Raw genomic sequence first — 17,062 nt, 5'->3', positions numbered from 1 at the left:
CTTGCCAGGCAGACTGAAGTCTAAACCCAAAGGATTCCCTTGAGCATATGTGAAGTCCACAAATATCCAAATTAACTGGTAGGCTTATCATAAATTGACTCCCAGGTTTCTCTAATTTGAGACCTGGAATTAGATTCACATCTGAAACTAGGCTGAACGTGGTGTCCGGTGTGTCGAGTTTAATTTAGTTCTTAACCGGAGAAATTAGATGTTAAACACCTTGTCTGGCGAGTGGCTGGAAATGGTTTCTTTCTAATTGACTTCTAAATGCCTTCCTGACAATCAGCCTGAAGCCAAATTGAGAATTTAGATGTTCTTGGATGGTGGTGTGCATTGTACTATTGTAATATGTTGAGATTTATGATATTTCAACAGTAAAGGCAAGGCCAGCATAAATTGCATTATATGTGGTGATGACCTTGCAGCTGTTTCTCACAGCTAAACTGGACAGAAAAAAAGATGAGAGGTCCTCAGAAATTTGGGCAGCAGTTACACTGCACTTGGTGTGAGATTATCTATCTTCTGTATTATGCTGCTACTTGTGTTGACCAGAACTCTCAATTAATTTACATTAATTTTGTTTATATCAATTTACATTGATGCGAAAGTGGCAGCATAATTGCACCCTTGCCATTATTCTGTTTTTTTTACTATTTCATCCCCGTTTGAGTAAATGTGCCTCTGAAGCCCAAGCATTGCTTTATAAACCAAAATGACCACTCTGAATATGGGAACAGAGGTAGACCATGGAGCCTGTTCCACCATTCAGTGAGGTCATGGCTGATCCGTAACCTAACTCCGTATACACACCTTTGCCAGAGATCCCTTAATTCCTTTGGGTCAACACATGTCTACCAATCTTAGATTTCAAATTTACAATTGATCTGGCATCAATTGCTGTTTACGCAAGTGAGCTCCAAACGTCCGCCAGCCTTTGTGTGCAGAAGTGTGTGTCTAATTTCACACAAAGATCTGGCTCTCATTTTTAGGCTTTGCTTCCTAGCTGTTGACTTCCGAGCCAAGTTGAGGATCTAGATGTTCTTGCAGAAATAATTTATCCTTAGCTACCCTATCTGTTCCCCCTTAATGCCTTGAAAATATGGATCAACTTTCTCAATTTCAGAGAATACAACCCTAACCTGTGTAATCTCTCTTCTAACAACCTTGGAGTCCAGGCAACATTCTGGTAAATCTACATTGCACTCCACTCCCGCCAAGACCATTCTTGCTAATATTTGGGGCCCAGAGCTGCTTACAGTACTCCAGGTGTGGTTCAGCCAGAGCTTTGTATAGCTGAAATAAGACTGAGAGATTAAGGCGGTGGTGGGTTTTTTTTTTTGGGAGGTTAGAATACTATTAAAACAAACTTAGCACTCCCATTAGAGTACAGGAATTATCTAGTACTATACAGCTGCACTTTATAGTAACTGTGTAAAATTGGTATATGGTATACCACTAACTTTTCTCCTGACTAGTTCTTTCCTGTCCAGGTGCATTGCACCGTATTTAGATGGGAAAATGTTGATGTTGCAACTAAATTGATCCTTGTTGATTGACAGATCAGATGACATTTATTGTCGGTGAAGCACATTGGGGCAATCAAGGGAAGTGACTGATCTCTCAATACTTAAGTTTGTTCATTGAATCATTTAATAAAGGAAAAAGGTCACAAATAGAAGACTTTGAAGGTGGCAGGACAAGTCAGTAAGGCTGTTTTTTAAAAAAGGCATCCTGGATCCTGGCCTTTAAATAGAGGTGTAGAGTACAAAAGCAAGGGAGTTATAGTAAACCTTTCCAGCTGAGGCCTAACTAGTGATTTGTAGTGGTAGCTTGGCATGGACACAGTCAAATGGCCTCCTGTGCTGTATGAGTCTATAAAATAACTGACGTTTAAACATAAAAGCCGGTATATTCTGAAAACCATTTTAATTTGTGCTCATCTGGCTTATTTTTTACACACACACCAACAAACCCAGTGCCATCTCCTTTGGGCTTATGAACTTTTCCCATTTTCAATAATTGGAACTTGGCATTTATTTCATATTTCCAATGGGTGTTGCCTATAGGTTGAAGTAAAAACAAGCATTTAATATATCAATCGATCTTCCAAATTAAGCTATTTTACAGAAGTTGACCTCATTGTTGACCGTTAATAGCAATTTACATTTACACAACACCTTTAATAGACAAAAATCCCTGCGGCATTTCATTGAGGCATAATCAAATAAGAGGAGATAATAGGAAGGGATGAGAATAAACTTAAAAATGAGGATTGATTTTGGTAGCTTGATGTAGCCAAGCCAGATTTGGTGATGGATGGTTGTTTTCTACAGAACTAAAACTGGTCAGTTATCTTTTATATTTTTTGATGTTTGTGTTTTTGCTCTAGGTCATCATAGAAGTTACAGAAATGTTGCACAGTGCTAGTTTGCTGATCGATGATATTGAGGATAATTCAAAGCTGCGACGTGGCTTTCCTGTAGCGCACAGCATCTATGGTGTTCCATCCGTCATAAACTCTGCCAACTACGTCTACTTTTTGAGTCTGGAGAAGGTGCTGACCCTTGATCACCCAGAAGCCATTAAAGTCTTCACAAAACAGCTACTGGATCTGCATCGGGGTCAAGGCCTGGACATCTATTGGAGAGATACATACACCTGTCCGACAATGGAAGATTACAAGGCCATGATCCTACAGAAAACTGGAGGTCTCTTTGGGCTGGCTGTAGGCCTCATGCAACTGTTCTCTGAAAATAAATCTGACTTAAAGCCTCTCCTTGACACACTAGGGCTTTTATTCCAAATACGTGATGATTATGCAAACCTGTTATCCAATGAATACAGTGCAAACAAGGGTTTTGCTGAAGATTTAACAGAGGGGAAGTTTTCATTCCCCATTATTCATGCTATCTTGTCACATCCAGAAAGTACACAGGTGCAAAATATTTTGCGACAGAGGACTGAAAATATAGATGTAAAGAAATATTGTGTAAGCTATCTTAAAAAGGTGGGTTCTTTTGATTACACCAGAGAAATACTCAAACAGTTGGAATCAGAAGCTTATAAAACTATTGACAAATTTGGAGGTAACCCACAGTTAGAAGCTTTAATTGAACAACTCAGCCAACTGTATAAAGAGACTTAAAAATGCTTTCCCTTTTCTCCCTGCTCTCTCTCCTGATTCCTTTCTTTGCAGCACACATGTATTCTCTCATGAGTGCTCCTTCACTTGATTTCTTGTACTGTTGAGTGCTCTCACCTCACTATCTCTAGTGTGCACTCATTCAATTTCTTGCTTTCCTCTGAGATTGCTCTCCTTTAATCTCTGTCCCGTGAGCACACTGTCACTTACTTCCTCATTCTTACAGTGTGTGCAATGTTTAAAATAGTATTTGCATTTGGTTGGTTGATGAGAATCACAGGATATTGATGCAATCAAAAGCTTCCACCTATAAAATCGTTAGCTCAGACTGAGCAAATTTTTGATGTTTGTGTGATGGTAATTTAACGCCCTGGTGTATTGTCAAGATTATAGCCAGAAATAGAAATACAATGGTCCAAACTCTTGGGACCACTACTTTTTGCCAGTATGATATATTACAGATGTATGCATAGAAGCATGGGGTAGCTGGTAGTTTTTAATAATTTTTTTTGCTTAATTGATGTGTGCCTGATACAATGTCTGTCTTGTCCCTTCTGACTCAGCTGTTCTCCCCACTTGTAGTGGTGACTGGGAGTGAGAGGCAAGCTGGTCTTTGGCTCTTAGTGCCAGTACGTTACTCACTCAGATCAGTGAAATGCTGGCCGTAAGAGAAGCAATGAGAGATAAAGACCTGAAGATATTGGCTGATATTGGGTTGAGTAGCAGAGAGAGCCCGGAGAGCTATCATGAAGGGGAGAATCTGAGACAACAAGCACTGTATCATAAGCGTTGAGATCAGCATTTGCCATGTACTTTTCTGTTCTGCACTCCTTGAGACTACAGATGGACTTGCAGCAGACCAAAACAGTTGATTGCTGTTCTCTAACTGATACTGCTGTAACTTTGCTCGGCGTTTTGTATCAAGTGAGAACGGATGGTGCTGACCAACTAAACACAGCCATGCTATTACCCTTCCAGTTATAATTATTGCACAATATTTACAGAAAGATGGAAGAGTTAGCACAAAACATTGCATTGTAATGAGCTGATTTTTACAATAAATTCAGGCCCATTTTACTGGGCCATGTATTTTACTAAGATGGATTTTCAATTTAGTTGTTTGAATTATTTCTAGTTTGCACAAATCTAACTCCAACAAATGAGCATTCGGGCTTTTTCACTGGTTTGTTTTCATCCTTAGACTATTCTTCCCTTTGTAAGGAAGTCATTCAGTTCCTTCACGTTTCTCTGGTTGAGCATTGCTGGGTAAATTGCTTCATGCAAGCATTAAGCCACAAACTCATGTGCTACCTTAATGTGTTGTGATGTAGTATCTACTTGCCCACCTTTAGAAGCAGGGAAGAGGATGGGGGATTCATTTTTTCCTCCTCAAAGGAAGCAGGACCATTTTAAGCTGATCATACAGGGGATTGAGTATACCAGCTTGCATTCACATTATTGTACAGCTTGACTGTTCCACAAGAGTGGCCTTAAGAATCAAGGGCAGTGCTGTACTTTTAAAGATATCCCTGTTGTGTGTAGGAAATTCAATGTGACACCATAGAAGTCTTCACATAAAGTTCAGAACTATTCCAGGCAAAACTAGTTACTATTGATGGTAATCTGATCTTAAACGATACTGATGTTGATCTCTTGCTGTGGATGGGGTGGTCGGGTTGGGGGTTTGATGATACCAATCCATTAAGCACTCAATACCCCTTCCCACCCCCATAGTTTTCTCTAGATATTCTTCATGTACAAGTCTAGATACTGAGTGTAAACACTAACTGTTTGTTAGCCCGTCTTTGTCCATCACAGGGACCCAACCAGTTTTCATCTAGTCAACTTCCGACTTTTCAGCAGGTAACCTGCTAAATTGACGAACAAGCCTAATGTACCTTGGCCTTGGAAAGGACTTTGATAAAGTCCTGCATGTTTTTACAATTTAAGGCCATTGCAAATCAAAGGTAAGACACAATTAGTAATTTCCCAAAGACCGAAAAGTGTAGTTGTAGAGAGAGAGCTTGGGGAAGGAGATGGCGGATTGAGTGGGATATCTTGGAGAACTGTACTGGGACCTCTGTTGTTTGTGGTGTAAATCAGTGAAAATGAGTCGTGGCTATAAAGATTTTCCTGTGACTGTAAGGGGCTGTACTTTGCCTTTTAGGTGGTTAACTTAATTTCTAGCTAGCTATGTATTTTATCATATTGGTGTACATTCTATTGCTGAATTTATTACTTGATTTTGAGGAATATTAACACTAGTAAGAGGAACATTTCTCTGGGCATCTGGTGTCAGTATTGTGCACTCCCATGTGTTTAAAGTGATTACTTCAAGTGGAAATTTCTGTTTCCTCTGTGCCATCTGCCTTAAAACCCCTGCACTGCTGTCCCTATCTCAACAATATGAAGTTTCACCATTTCTCTCACCAGTTGTCATATGCTCCCTCCAATCGAGATTGCCATTTAGGAGCAATTTCCTGTTAAGAGGTTCATGCTCAGTGGGGAGTGGGTTGTGATTTATTTAAGATCCGTGCCCCCTTGCCTGTGACATGGGAAGAGGTTGTCATTTCTATCAAACTGGACTGTGCTCTAACAAGGTCCCAGAGTTGAGAGTAAAATGACAACTGTTGGTAAGTGTGCAGCTGATTGTCCATCTGTTCTCTTCTGTTCCTGATCATTCTGGGTATAACCTTCAACCAGTCTTGTAGAGTTAAATGAGAGAAGACAGTGGGTCATGTTCAGGGAAGCACAGGGATCCAAGAGATTAAAGGCTGATGTGCTGATTACTACACAACCCACTCTGATATAGAATCACAAGTACATCTAACGAAACTCACGCAAATTAGTGTTTGTGAAACTCTTCGATATTTAATGGTGATAAATAGAGTTCAAATAACATTGAATGAATGAAATACATTGCAGATTAGAGTTGCCTATTACAACAATAACCAACTTTTGTCTTCAGTGAAATTTTTTGAATACTGCAAAAGTTTTTTTTTAAACTTTCCACACTGTCATACTAACAGGAAGTTGACTGTACTCCTTGGCTGTTGTAGCAAGTTATCTAAAAGGCATGGACCAGCTGGCTCAAACGGACTATTTGTGGTGTAGTTTCACATTCTTGGCATGTGACTCACATCTCCAAAGTGTTTAATAGAATAAATTACTTTTTAAGTGCAATGTTTATGTAGGAAAATGTAGCAGCCAATTCACACAGGGAGATTGCACAAGTATCCATGTGGTGAATGACAATTAATCTCATTTTCATGGTATTGGTTGAGGGAGGAGTGTTGGCCTGCATACTGGAAGGACTCTGCTCTTCAAATGACTGCCATAGAATTTTGAGTGCCCACCTAAACTGGTAGACATGGCATGAGCACTAATGCCTTATTTGAAGGATGGTGCCTCTGAGTTTTTTCAGTGGAGTGTTAGCCTAGGCTATTATTTAATAAAGGTGAAAGAGAAACCAGGAAATTATAGACCTGTGCATTCTACATTTGTTGTGGGGGGAAGATATAATGAAAGGTGGTGTGACTGAGCACTTGGAGAAATTAGTGAACAAACTTGGATTTAGAAATATTTAAATCATGCTTAATAAGCCTATTTGTAATTTTTGAGTAAGCAAGTAAAGTCAGAGGAATGTCTATGGATATAGTTTGTATGGCTTCCAGAAGGCATTCAGTAAGGCTCCATGTAACAGCCTGTTAGCTGAACTGAAGGCTAATGGAACTAAAGGCAAAATATTGACCAGCTTAGGAGATGCAGTAGAAGACAGAGCAGGGATAATAGTTATATACTTAAATTGGAAGGAAGCAATTCGCAGTGGTCCACAAAAATCTTTGGGAAAACAGGTGGAGTTCAGTCTGGAGAAGGGTGAAGTAATGCATTTGGGGAAGGCTAACAAGGCAAGGGAATACACAATAAATGATAAGATACTGTGATGGGCAGAGGAGCTTGAAATATGTGGTACCTGGAGTACGTAGAGTACATGCTGGACAGGTAGATATAGTGGTCTAGCTGGAAGGTTATGCTGGTATTGTATGAAACACTGCTTAGACCAGAGCTGGAGTACTGCATGCAGTTCTGGTCACCAGACTTGAAGAAAAGGTGCACAGGAGGGAGTATAGAGAAGGTTTACTAGGATGTTGCCTGGACTGGAGAATCTTGGTTGAGGAATGGTTGGTGAGGCTGTGGTTGTTTTCTTTGGAAGAGAGGAGGCTGAGGGGAGACCTATCTCTATTAAATTTGAGGGCTCTAAACAGAGTGGATACAAAGGCCCTATTCCCCTTGGTTGAGGCATCTGTAAGTTGGGGGCATCGATTTAGGGTAGGAGGTTTCGTGGGGAATCAAAGGCAGATGTTTTTACTCAGAGGGTGATGTGGATCTGTATCACGCTGCCAGAAAGGGTAGTAGAGGCAGCAACATTTTAAAGCAACTAAAGTGCCCTAATCTTACAAGTCTGTGGACCAAGAGCTGGAAAGTGGGATTAGACTGGATGGCTACTTGTCAGCCAGCATAGACACAATGGGCCGAATGGTTGCCTTCCATGCTGTAAATTTCTCTGTTTCTAACACTGTCCAGCACCTCCACTATGTAGCATTGTATTTTGAGAGAGATTGGTGCACAATTTCTTTTAGTGCCTGACTAGTTGTTAAACTGTATTCTTAGGTTCTAATTTGCAGAACTGAAATCTTGATTTTGGAATTGAGACACTTATCATCCTTGGAAATCCTTTTGTTAGCCTTAAGTTCAGCAGTCCAACATGATTTGACAGTGAAAAGCTCTGCTTATTTTGTGGTCTAAGCCATGTATAGTTGGTTTGGCAATGTTTGGGCTGCCTTGGAAACTAATTTTAGACAAGCATTTACTAATCTCACCATGGACCATTCTGAGGTTGTGAAACTGCTCCAGAAAAATTCAATGCTATTAATTCAATTCTTGCGATTCCACTCCAGATACTTCCTCTGGAGAACCAGCCACTTAAAAACAGCAACTTCTATTTACACTTATAAGATATAGAGCCCAGAAAAGAGCTATTTGGTTTCAACAAGTCCATGTCACTGTTTATGTTCCACTTGAGCCGCCTACCAACCTTCCTCATCTAAATCAACATGACCCTCTATTCCCATTTCCCTCATGCTTAGTTAGCTTCCCTTAAATGTATCTATACTGTCATCCGAACTATTCTGTGGTAGGGAGTTCCACATTCTCAACACTCTGGTTAGAGGTTTTTTTCCTGAATTTCTTATTTGATTTCTCGGTGACTACTTGATATTGATGGCCTCCAGTTTTGCTCTTTCCTACAAGCGAAAACACACTGTCTACTCTATCGAAACCTTTCATAATTTTTGACTATCTCTACTAGGTTACTCCTCTTGTTCTTCCTTCCCTCGAGAAAAGGTAGTTCCTTTATGGTGAAACATCCCAAGCTGCTATTACAGGAGTGGTATCAAATATGTCACCAAGTTATTTGACGATATTTGGGCTGGCGGTTCGATGTGATCGTGTTCTTTATAAATGGAAGTTCCTCACTGGTAGCAAAACCTAGTTCGGTGATTGACACATTGTTGTAGAAACTACATATTGATGAAGAGAAGCCTCAGGTTATGCCAAAATGCCAGCAGTGTGTGATTTCCCTTGAGTTTAGAAATTTGAGGATCTGATCAAGGTATTTAAAATGATGATAAGAAATTTGATAGAGAAACTATTTTCTCCACTGGGGGTATCCAGAACAAGGGGCCACTTAAAATTAGTGCCAGGCTGTTCAGGATCGACATCGGAACAAAAGGGCTGTGAATGCTGGGAGTCAGTTAAAACTTCCAAGACTGACAATAGATTTGCAGTAGATCAGGGTATCTACATGTGGAGCAAAGGTAAGTAAATGGAGGTGATGTTCAAATCAGCCATTATCTAATTGAATGGCAGAATTTGAAGGACTGAATGGTCTGTTGCTGTTTCAGTGGTTTTGCACCTATTTTGCAACATTGAAATCTAGCTAATGGCCTCATCATTAGGAAAACTCAGACTGGTCTTCTCCACTATCCTCCTGTCCTTAACCCCAGTTTCCATGCCCCGTGTTTGTTGCAGATTTCACAGGTTGTATTTTTCTTAGTTCTGACTTGTATAGAAGTCATTTTTATCTGCTTTTTCTAAGATGTTAGTAAATCCCACTATGTCTACTTTTGTACACTAAATGCTACATTGGGCTGTGCTCGTGGACATTTATATGGAATTCAACCAATGCCTCCAGTAGTCTTGGTCTAAATTCTGGACTAAGAGTATGTGGCACTATTTTTAAAAAAAAGCTGAAGTTTTAAATCTGATGCTGGCTGTCATTGGTGTAAACAAACACACCTGATACTTGCTGGCTGTCAATGGTGCATTTGACCAATGTTGGAGGAACTTTTGGTCTCCTTGGAAGTGATGAAGTGGCACTACACTGGGATTTGTTCTTTTTACATTATTGTACACTTGCAGTGGATTAAAATGAACTACAGTATACAATGAATGGATTTGTGAACTTTGCCTCTGGTATAATTGTGACTTTTACCAAATACTATGTCAGGATTTGGAATTGTAGTTGGGTTGATAGGGGGATTCCATTGTGTTCTGTGTATCTGAAGCAATTCCATATGATTGAATGTGTAACAATGAGACTACAATTTAATATGGGACTATAAATTGGGCAACTTGTGTTTATATACTCTTGAGTTTTATTTCACTGAAATCTGCCACTTTTATTTGGCACATGCTTTTCATTGGTGTTAGTCTGGATTTTATTGCTATTATTCATGCCCACTTGTAATGTTCAAGGCACGTACTGTTGAAAATAATTAATATCTAATTGAAAGAGCAAGGAGGTCTTTTGGTGCAGTGGTGGCAATCCTACCTCTGGGTTCAAGTCCCACATCAGGACTTGATGGTCACGGAAGGTGCATTCATAACGTGGCCAAACAGGTTGATTATCAGCCTGTAAATCCTTCCAATATACCTGATGGCAGGCAGTAAAGAGTGGGAGTTTCCTGGTCAGCTATACTGCAGAAGGCAATGGCAAACCACTGCGGCATCTTGTGAAGCGGAGCTTGGACCAATCCAATGGAAGTCCATGGTTACCAATGTCCTGTTAAGCAATGGTGCCTGTTGAAAGAGCAGTCATGCTTAAAACCAACGTAAGGAGCATAGAATTCAGGTTGAGATTGTGAGAATAGGATTCAGGCCGTGGGGATGGAGATAAGTGTTTAGAGTTGGTGTTATGGGTCACAGTTTGTAAATTGGATTATGGTTAGTGCTCAGGGTATTAGGACCAGCGTGTTAAAATTGGGCTTTGGTGGTATTAACTATTTAAACTGCCCATGCGGCCATTGTTATACTGATTCTAAACCAGTGGAGATCTTGTTTTTCTTTTATTCAACCTCTACACAGTTAAACAGGTGATTGCTTGATGGGACATGCAATGAACCCAATTTTTATAAATCACCCAAGATTCTGACGCATTATAAGATTTGCAGATGATAAACTTGGCAATGTAGTGTTTAGTGATGGGGATAGTTATAAACTTCAGGATGACGTAGGATGGTGAAATGGGCAGAAGCACGGTAAGGGGAGTTCAATGGAGAGATGTTAAGTGATTGAAACAGAAAATGCTGGAAAAGCTCAGCAGGTCTGACAGCATCTGTGGAGAGAGAAAGAGTTGACATTTTGAGTCCGTATGACCCTTCAGAGCTACTGAAGCTAGCTCTGAAGAAGGGTCATATGGACTCGAAACATCAATTCTGTTTCTCTTTCCACAGATGCTGTCAGACCTGCTGAGTTTTTTTCCAGCATTTTCTGTTTTTGTTTCCAGCAGCTGCAGTATTTTGCTTTAATCTACATGAAGTGATTGAGTTTGGGATGGTTAATATGGGAAGACAGTATCTTTAAAAAATTCTGATTTTTAAAAGTGTAGATGATCTTGGTGTCCATATACACAAATCCTTAAAAGGTGGCATGGCCAGATGATAAGGTGATTGAAAAAGTATATGGGTTACTTGGGTTTCCAAACAGGAATAGAATATAAAGTGATAGAGATCGTGCTAGAACTTTATAAATCACTGGTTAAGCTTCAACACTGGAGTGTTGTGGACAATTTTGGGCATCACAATTCAGGAAAGACTTGAAGGTCTTAGGGGATAAAGGAAGTTTATCAGCATGTTACCAGAGATGCAGGACTTCAATTATGAGGAGAGGTTGGAAAAGTTAGGACTGTTCTCCTTGAAACAGAAGGTTAAGTGGTGAGGCAATAGGTTTTATGAACATAGAGAATAGGAGCAGGAATAGGTCATTCGGCCCTTTAAGCCTGCTCCGCCATTCAATATGATCATGGCTGATCCTCTATCTCAAAACTGTACTCCCGCAGTCTCCCCTTGACGCCTTTGGAGTTCTGAAATCTATCTATTTCCTCCTTAAATGTATTCCATGACTTGGCCTCAAGAGTCTTCTGTGGTAGAGAATTCCATAGGTTCACCACCCTCTTGAGTGAAGAAGTTTCTCCTCACCTCAGTCCTAAATGGTCTACCCTATATTCTAAGACTGTGACCCCTTGTTCTAGACCCCCAAGCCAGAAGAAACCTCATCCCTGTCAGGATTTTGTTTCAATGAGATCTCCTCTCATTCTTAACTCCAGTAAGCACTGGCCTAGTCGGCCCAATTTCTCTTCATACGACAATCCTGCCATCCCAGGAATCAGTCTGGTGAACTTTTGCTGCACTCCCTCTATGATAAGTATATCCTTTCTTGGGTAAGGAGACCAAAACTGCACACAATACTCTAGGTGTGGTCTCACCAAGGTCCTGTACAGCTGCAGTAAGACATCCTTATTCGATACTCAAATTCTCTTGCAGTGAAGGCCAACACACCATTTGTTTTAACTGCTTGCTGCACCTGCATGCTTGCTTTCAGTGATTGATGTACAAGGACACCCAGGTCCATTTGTACATCAACATTTCCCAATCTACCACTATTTAGATAATACTCTGCTATTCTGTTTTTCCTACTGAAGTGGATAACTTCACGCTTGTCCAAGTTATACTGCATTTGCCATGTATTTGTCCACTCACTCAACCTGTCTAAATCGCCTTGAAGCCTCTTAACACCCTCCTCATCGCTCACGTTCCCACCAAGTTTCATGTCAGCAAATTTGGAAATGTTACAATTGGTTCCCTCTTTCAGTTCATTTTCAAGATCTTGTTTTGATAGTAGATTGAGAAAAATGATTCCCTTTTGGCAAGAGGGTAAACCAGAGGTTGTAGATTTAATGTAATTTGCAAAAGGGCGATAAAATTAGGATTTAGAATGCTCTACCTGAAAAGGTGGTGAAAGCTGATTCTATACATTATTTTAAATGGGAGTTGGACAGGTAGTTTTGAATGAGGAACTTGCAAAGTTCTGGACAAACAACAGCTGTGGACTATGCATTACTGCTCATTCCAAGAGTCACCACGAGCATGATGGGCTGAATGGCCTCTGCTGTATGTTTCTAAAATTCTATAACCCACAGGGATACTACCCTCTGATCTGTACTCAGTTGCAGGCTGACATGTTTTTACCCAGCTAAAGTAATGTCTGCAGTGTAGCAGTGAGGGAGTGCTGCACTGTCCAAGGGACGAGTTTTTCAGATTGGATGTTAAACAGAGGCCCTATTCACCATCTCTGGTGGACATAAAGGATACTTTGGAGTTCTAAGAATGGAGGTTCTACCCAGTTATCTGGCCAACATTTATCCCTTAACCACTGTCACTTAAGCAGATTATCTGGTTATTATCACATTGGTATTTGTAGCACTGATCTGTGAAAATTGGCTGTGTTTTTGCTACGTTACTATAATGACCATATTTCAAAAAAATACTTCATGGCAGAAAACGTTTGGAGACTTCCTGAGGTGGTGAAAAATGCTATAAATGCACGTTCATTATTTTTGCTGTCTAAAAAGAACACTGCACCACAGTCGCATTGCGTGAATTATTTTCAATGCTACCTTTTGATTCTCCTGTTCATATTTGAGTAACTTTCATTTATTGTCCAGTATCTTTTAATGTTATGAAGAATTAATCATCCAGCAGTCACTGGTGTTGATGGTCTCTATTAGCTAGGTTGCGATGCTTCAGTTGAAGCAATTTGGGAGGCCAGTCTGTGTAATGAAGATATTGCACATTCCTAATGTGTATCTGGTATCATAGCCATTTCCCTGGCTGCATAGATCTTGACCCCAGCACATCTTGTTCCAGACTCCAATAAACAAATTTGTAGCTCTTTGAAATAATGGAAAGTGGTGTTGAATGAAAGGATGACATTACTTTTGTCCAATGCCTCTAATTCAATTTTCTTTACAAAATTCTCTGAAATTCTGTGTTAGACAGCAGTGAATACCAAAAACATTTTCATCTGAAGAATAGATCCCTTGTCAATTTACTGAAGAGATGGGAGTCAGAGTTCTCTGGGAATTGTAGCCTTCTGTAGCATTTAGTTCAAAACTTGGCGACTGGCATAACGTTCTAGCTCCACTATGCTCTGGCAATCCGAGTACTGTACTGACATCTTTAACTTACCTCGACTAATGTTTTGATTTGTTTGCTAATTAACTTAAATCTCTGTCCTCTGGTTACTGACTCTCTGCCACTCGTAACTCCTTGTTTACTCAATCAAAACCCTTCGAAAACCCCTGTTAAGTCTCCCCTTAACCTTCCCCGCTCAAAGACAAACAATCCCAGCTTTTTAAGTCTTGCCACATAACCAAGGTCCTTCACACCTGGCACCATTCTTTAAAAAAAAAATCCACTGCACAATTATTATCCCTGTGGTGATCCATCAAACAAATATACCAATTTTTAAATTCTTTCATGGGATGTTGGCATCGCTGGCTAGGCCAGCATTTTTGCCCATCCCTAATTGCCCTTGGGTTTGAACTGCTGCAGGCCATGTGGTTTGGTGCACTCAGTGCTGTTAGGAAGGGAGTTCCAGCATTTTGACCCAGTAACAGTAAAAGAATGGCGAAATAGGTTCAAGCCTGGATGGTGTGTGGCTCGGAGGGGAACTTGCAGATGGTGGTGTTCCTGTGCATCTGTTGCCCTTGTCTTTCTAGGCGATCAAAGTCCTGGGTTTGGAAGGTGCTGTTAAAGGAGCCTTGGTGAGTTGCTGCAGTGCATCTTGTAGATGGTACGCGCTGCTGTCACTGTGTCGGTGGTGGAGGGAATGAATGTTGAAGATGATGGATGGGGTGCCAATCAAGCGAAGCTGGACACCATCCAGGACAAAGCAGTATTTGAATGTTGTTGGAGCTGCACTCATCCAGGCAAGTGGAGAGTATTTCATCACACCCCTGACTGGTGCCAGACAATAGTCAGGTTTTGGTGAGTCAGAAGGTGAGTTACTTGCTGCAAAATTCCCAGCTTCTGACCAATTGACCTCAAATGAAGAAATTACCAACAAGATTTCACTTTTCAAAATCCATGAAAAGTGAATGTGAATTAACAGGCAAATCATGGTTGGCACAAACTATAAATTGCACATGGAGGAGCAAATACAACAAAGACCATTTCCCCTAGTTAGGCAGCCCACCTTGTCTGTATTATCCCAGTTTTAGCCTGTTTTCAAAGCAGAATTCCAGTCCCTTTCCTTCAAGGACTTGGCCAATTCTCCATAGGCAGCTCCTTTTTGTCTGGTGTTGACTGTGTGCCATGGTTTCTCTGTATTTTAACATTTCCTGTTGATATTGCTTCTACCAGTATTTCTTATTGTCCAAAAATTATAATTGATTCCTTTACAATTGATACAAACTCTTAATGTTTGAAAAAGACTTTTCAAACAATTACAGGTTCCCCAAACATTGTAAAGAAACTACAAATTTTCCTTACTGTTACTGCTTCCAGGTCAAGGTCTGCAAAAACCTACAGGACCTTCAGTCTTGCCCCTATTGAACCACCTCTTCCCTTCCCCTTCTCTCTTGCCCTATTTAGTATTTTCTCACTATCCAGTACCCTGTAAAACACTCTGGGAACATCTCTATTTACATTCTATTTCATCGTTGAAAGATGACCAGGTATCTACGGATGAGGAAGGTCATTTAACTCCTCTTTACACATCCTTACACATCCCTTCACACCATCTCTACACTAAGCCCATCCTTACCATTGCTACAATAAATTGTTTTATGGCATTTTTGTACCTGATCATTCTGCCAGTAATTCCATTCCAAGTGTTAATAATTCTGTACATGAAAAGCTACTGATCTTGGTCCTAAAGTTTAACTAGTTTGAGCCTGTGACCCACTTCCCACATTTTCCCCTTCCACCATATCCTAATCTAAACATAGTTTCTGTATTTCTCTTATCTCTTGGCATAATTGAATTGTGAAGACGGACTTGTGGAATGAAAGATGATTACAAATTATACAAACTCAGTTCTGCCTTGTTCCATTTGGCAGCATCACTGACAAAACACATTTTGTCAGCAGGGAGGTATTCTTGAACTTTGCACCACCTCATAAAAATAAACTGAGAACTGGAACAACGTTTTTAACCCCTTAATTTCTTGTCAATTTACAAATTGACTTAATGAAGCCATATTTCAAATACATTAGGACAAATGCAAAACCATGATAGTGCCTTAATTATATAATATAATATGCATTGTAAAAGTATGGAGCATGGAATCCACTTGAAGTTTGGAATGCATTTGTGTTTAATTTCCAAGTTCTTGAGCATTTCCCATCATTAATTATTGAAATGAACCACTTAGGATCAAGAGTTGTTTGCTTTAATTAAAGAACAAATAACTACTTGTATTTATATAGCACCATTTTTAATGTTTCACCAGGGCATTGTCAAACAAAATTTGATACTGGGCCACAAGGCCCAGACCTTCTGATCTCTGGATGTCATATCCCAGCGGTACCACCCCCAAGAGATGCACTGGGGGACCCTTTGGAAGGCCCCATGTACTGACTGCACGGCAATTGCCCGTAAGGTTTGGACTTCCAATGGGAAAATTACGCTGCAGCTGAAACCCTCAAACTCATGAGCTAAAGTCGGAGACTTCGGATGGTTCTGATTTACCAGAATAGTAACTCAGGAAAAGTTGGGATTAAAACCAGTCGTAACTCTTGGGTAACTATACTACTGACCTACCCCTTCAACCATTTCCACCCCACTAACATCACTTAACTTTTGTACATAGCTTCTCAAAGTGGCTTTGACATGTTTAAACTCTCTGCTTACCAGAATATGGCAGCTAGTGCCCTAAAACGGGGGTGTGGCTTGGCTTTCCCCATCGATCCCGCACTACAAAGGAAGGACTCCCACGTTTCTGAGGAGACCTGGTTCGGAAGTCTGGGCGAGAAATGAGGAGCTCTGGTGCAAGGTAAATAAATAGGAGTGGAGAAGCAACCTTCCAACGGTGATTGCCGCTCCTTGGAAGATTCGGCCCTTTGTTTGATGAAGGATTATCAATCTGAAACGTTAACTTTGTTTCTCCCTCTTCACATATGCTGCCAGACCTTCTGGGTATTTCCAGTATTTTCTGCTATTTAAGATTTCCAGCTTTTGTGTAAGGAGATATTAGGGCAGGTGGCCAAAAGTTTGATCAAAAGGGTATGTTTTGAGGAGCAACATATAGGTTTAGGGATGGAATTCCAGAGTCTCTGGCCTTAGCAGCAGAAAGCAGAGCCACTAATAGTGGAGCGATTGAATATCAGGGATGTGCAAGTGGCCTGAATTGGAGGAGCACAGAGATCTGAGTGTTGTCGTGCTGGAAGAGGTTACAGAGGTGCAAAGTATTTTAGTTGTGTTTGAAAGGTGACCTACACTTTACCTACAATTAGGAGCCCATATGTGGAAAAAGTCCAAGTTCCTCTGTGGAGTAAGGATAAATGTCATACTGCAGCGC

General features: G+C 40.4%; 1 protein-coding gene across 9 annotated transcripts in view; it reads left to right on the top strand.

The window, feature by feature from the left end:
* The window catches only part of ggps1 (geranylgeranyl diphosphate synthase 1), a 67,299-nt gene extending 63,057 nt beyond the window's left edge, over window positions 1–4,242 (top strand). For all 9 annotated transcript variants that reach the window (XM_078541711.1, XM_078541713.1, XM_078541709.1 and 6 more), the window contains one exon: window positions 2,390–4,242. In XM_078541711.1, coding sequence (XP_078397837.1) covers window positions 2,390–3,145 — 756 coding nt within the window. In that variant the 3' untranslated portion in view covers window positions 3,146–4,242. The remainder of the gene's footprint in view (window positions 1–2,389) is intronic.
* Window positions 4,243–17,062: the final 12,820 nt, after the last annotated feature.

This window comes from Cetorhinus maximus, chromosome 5 (assembly GCF_964194155.1).
Source record: "Cetorhinus maximus chromosome 5, sCetMax3.hap1.1, whole genome shotgun sequence".
NCBI lineage: Eukaryota > Metazoa > Chordata > Chondrichthyes > Lamniformes > Cetorhinidae > Cetorhinus > Cetorhinus maximus.
Note: the sequence above shows the minus strand (reverse complement) of the source record. Positions and strands in the feature narration are given on the sequence as shown.